This window comes from Ostrea edulis, chromosome 8 (assembly GCF_947568905.1).
Source record: "Ostrea edulis chromosome 8, xbOstEdul1.1, whole genome shotgun sequence".
Taxonomy (NCBI): Eukaryota; Metazoa; Mollusca; class Bivalvia; order Ostreida; family Ostreidae; genus Ostrea; species Ostrea edulis.
This window is the reverse complement of record NC_079171.1, coordinates 7,203,780-7,207,866: the sequence shown is the minus strand read 5'-3', so window position 1 is coordinate 7,207,866 and position 4,087 is coordinate 7,203,780. Positions and strand designations below refer to the sequence as shown.

The 4,087-nt window shown below is 36.8% G+C and overlaps 1 protein-coding gene across 1 annotated transcript in view; it reads right to left on the bottom strand.

Annotated features, from left to right (window-relative positions):
- Positions 1–1,460: 1,460 nt before the first annotated feature.
- LOC125661073 (uncharacterized) overlaps positions 1,461–4,087 on the bottom strand; it is a 2,853-nt gene continuing 226 nt past the window's right edge. The window contains exon 2 of the mRNA XM_056148077.1: positions 1,461–3,927. Coding sequence (XP_056004052.1) covers positions 2,242–3,897 — 1,656 coding nt within the window. The 5' untranslated portion in view covers positions 3,898–3,927 and the 3' untranslated portion in view covers positions 1,461–2,241. The remainder of the gene's footprint in view (positions 3,928–4,087) is intronic.

Below are 4,087 nucleotides of genomic sequence, written 5' to 3'. Positions count from 1 at the left end.
CAAAAGATTGTATATAGATAACTAGTAACACAGTCAAATTAGTCACAAAAGATTGCATATAGATAACTAGTAACAATGTCAAATTAGTCACAAAAGATTGTATATAGATAATTAGTAACACTGTCAAATTAGTCACAAAAGATTGCATATAGATAACTAGTAACAGTGTCAAATTAGTCACAAAAGATTGTATATAGATAACTAGTAACACTGTCAAATTAGTCACAAAAGATTGTATATATATAACTAGTAACACAGTCAAATTAGTCCACAAACGATTGTATATACAGTGGAGCCTCGGTAATCCGGACGCCATTAATCCGGACGCTTCACCTTCCAGACGATTTTTTTAGGGAACGGAATTTTTATACATTATTTTGCATCATTAATCCGGAAATTCGCGTTCCGGATCCGGACGGTCATTTTTTACTATGAAACGTTATAATGCATTGAAAATTGTACCGTTAATCCGGACGGTAATTTTGTTGAGGGAAGGTCTGTGTCGGACAATTTTAGCAAGGCGTAAATTATAAAGAAAACAAGACAAACTGTCTAATTGAAGCGATTACCTGTACCCTGTCAACACCTCCCTATAATTAGGTGGTGTGCGATGATATGTCAATTAGATAGCACGTGCCGATCGAGACATTGTATTGCCAATTTTCGCACATAAGTGTTTTATTGTGTGTAGTGTTGAATTTTGTAAATAAATCTGTAGCATATTATTTTATAGTCTTGATCAATAGCATAATAGAATTAATAAATTAAACATCATGCCGTAATGATAATGTTTTTAACTGCTACACATATCAGTTGTATTGATTCGTAAATTGATTATCGGCTTATGCAAATCTAAGCAGTGTAGATTATACTTCTAGATTTTGGATTTTATACTGTTGATTGGCGTGAAATATACATGAATGTTCAAGCACATGTACATGTAATAAGTTTCTAACGTTTAGAATGGCACGCATGTAGAATGTACCTGTGAACGATTGATTCTTGTTACGATATTGTATAAGAGCTTTATTGCTTTCGAAATTTTAAACTCTGGGTAGAAGTGAGAAAATTACCATTTTAAGGAAAATGACAATTAAATTTTGTATGTACCCGTAACTTTGAACGATTAAGATTGTTTTAACGGACCACCGAACCCGTGAATCGTGACAGATGGAAATTACCGGCCTTTTTAAGAAGTAAAAGTGTGATGAAATGTTTGAAGTTTAAATGATTATGTTAGATACTAATGATTTATTTACTTATTAAAGTTTCATAAAGTGCTTCATTATTTGTTTTAGTGCATACGGTACACAGTTTTGTATATTTATTTGTAGGACTCATATATATGCACAATGTAAGCACAGGAAAATACACTGAACACGTACATTATATTTTAGTGCTTTGAAATACATGTAAATGTTAACATTATCATAATTTACTTACTAATGCAAATGGTTAAATCCAATTATAGAATGTGTTTAATTCACTATGCATCAATAAAGTAGGCATATATTGGTTACTTATGTAAAGATAGAAAATATGCGATTCAATTATCCGGACGCTTCATTTATCCGGACGATTTTGCTGGGAACCAAAGCGTCCGGATTAACGAGGCTCCACTGTAGATAGATAACTAGTAACACAGTCAAATTAGTTCACAAAAGATTGTATATAGATATATAATTAGTAACAGTCAAATTTGTCTACAAAAGGTTGTTTAGAGATAACTAGTAACACGGTCAAATTAGTCCACAAAAGATTGTATATAGATAGATAACTAGTAACACAGTCAAATTAGTTCACAAAAGATTGTATATAGATAGATAATTAGTAACAGTCAAATTAGTCTACAAAAGAGTGTTTATAGATAACTAGTAACACAGTCAAACTAGTAATTAGTGTACTAATATTAATACTGTTCCACTAAACAATGATACAGATAAGATATAATTAGTAAACAGCAGTGAGAGACTAATGTTCTATCAGTTAAACTCACAAACACAAGAACATGTTAATTACACATCACAGACACAGGGCTGTAATTAACACAGGGCTGTAATTAACAAGGAACTGTAATCAACACAAGACTGTAATGTACCCAGGGCTGTAATTAACAAGGAGCTGTAATTAACAAGCAGTTGTAATCAACACACTGATGTAAATAGCACTGCAGAAATGTGTAATTAACACCGTTTTGATAAATGTAATTAACACCATAGAGATGTGTAATTAGCACTGTGTTTATAGATATTGGATTTTCTTCACTTTAGCTGTGACCCACTCAGCCACAAAGAGGTTGTCTCCGATGTCCACACATAAACCCCATGGATAGTCTAAGCCACAGTGAATGTAACGGAGGAACTGTCCGTCCTGATCTAGGATGTGGATACGGTGATTGTCTGCTGTCAGGATGTGACTCTGGCTGTCAGTAGTGATGCCGGCTGGACTAAATGATTGCTCGGTATTAGAGGGATGACCAGTGTATCTAAATCGGAGTTTTCCTGACTGATTGACCACCACTACTGCTCTAGCTCTACAGTCAGCAACACAGATATCCAGGTTCCTATTCTCACTGATGTATTTAGTGTTATAACCAGATGAATAGAGAGGACGACCCTGATCATCAAACTGAATGCTTTGTTTCTCTGCGCAGCCGGAGTAACTTACGACTTTGTATTGTTCTCTATCATCACTGTCCATGGTAACCAGGAGGTCGTTACCCGCGGTACAGCAGATACAGCGAGGTATCCACCCCTGTAGTGTGATCACGGTCTGTATCTTTTTATTCTTAATTAAGTTCACGGTGTTATTACAATAGTCAGTATAAACAAGATCTCCGTCCCGTGTCACTGCTATGTCCAGTGGTTCGTTCCCTGACTTGGTTTGTATTGATGTCAGTAGTTTACTCTGGAGGTTGAGCAGCTTCATGGTGTTGTTATCCCCGCGTGTCCAGACTTGATCTTCACTCAGACAGCTAACACTGTATAGATAGTCATACCCAGTGTCTATGGTGGCGGTGAGGCGCGGCTCATCCAGCAGTGGTTTGACTGGAGCAGACGATACAGCTTCTGCTGACTTCATTGTGTCGCCATGTCCTGTGTTAATGGATAATGGCGACAGAGAACCAAACATTTCATTGAGTTGATCTTTGTTTATTTTCTGAGGAGTAAAACTCGGCAATGTAGCTCGAACTTTAGGCGGTAATGTTCTAAATTCGGAATTCCTAGATTTGTAAGTAGAGGTTAAGGAAACGTCATTTGCTTTTAGGATTGATTTCAAGTCGGACATGATCTGTTTGAGTTCCGCCATTTTCTGTGTGATTTGTTCTGTATTTTTATTCAGGGTAGATAGGTGTTTGTTTTTCATCTCCTGAATGGCAGATTTCCGCTGATTGACAATGGTGGAGATCTCCCGGTGTAAGATGTCACCTTCTTGCTCGGCAGTTGTGGTCAATTTCCCGTAATTCGTTTCTATTTCGACTTTTTCAGTTTGGACATCGGACGCCATTTCTTCATATCGCGGATAAATTCTGGTCTCGAGTTCCTCTAAATCTTTTTGCAAACTTTGTGTTTTGGAGTTGAGTTTTTCCAGAAATTCTGATAACTTGTGACCTTTGTGTTTACCGGAGGAGACGCAGGTAATACAAACAGAAATGTCACAGTCCTCACAGTGATGTTTACAGTGTTCATTGGCGTGTTTCGGACATTTCGGGTAGTTCGGAGTAGACTTTCTTTGTAAATAGGGCATAACATGGTGTTGTTTAGAGGAGTCCGAGAGGTGTTTTCCTACACAGTTAACACAGAGATTTATATTACAAACTTCACAACGACTCTGTAGGGGGACAGTCTCACAGAGATTACACAGTAGGACTTCCTGAGCACTGCGCCGGGGATGCATTTCTGACGCTGGGATCACACAAACAGTTTACTGTCAATAAAAAATGGGGATATTGATAAAATATTCCAACAGGTCAACACAATTTACCAGGTAGAATTACTGTATGATATAAAACAGTGCGGTCATTAATTTTTATAGTTCAAATGAAATTTAAGTATAAGGCATCTATACCCCCCCCCCTCCCCCGAAT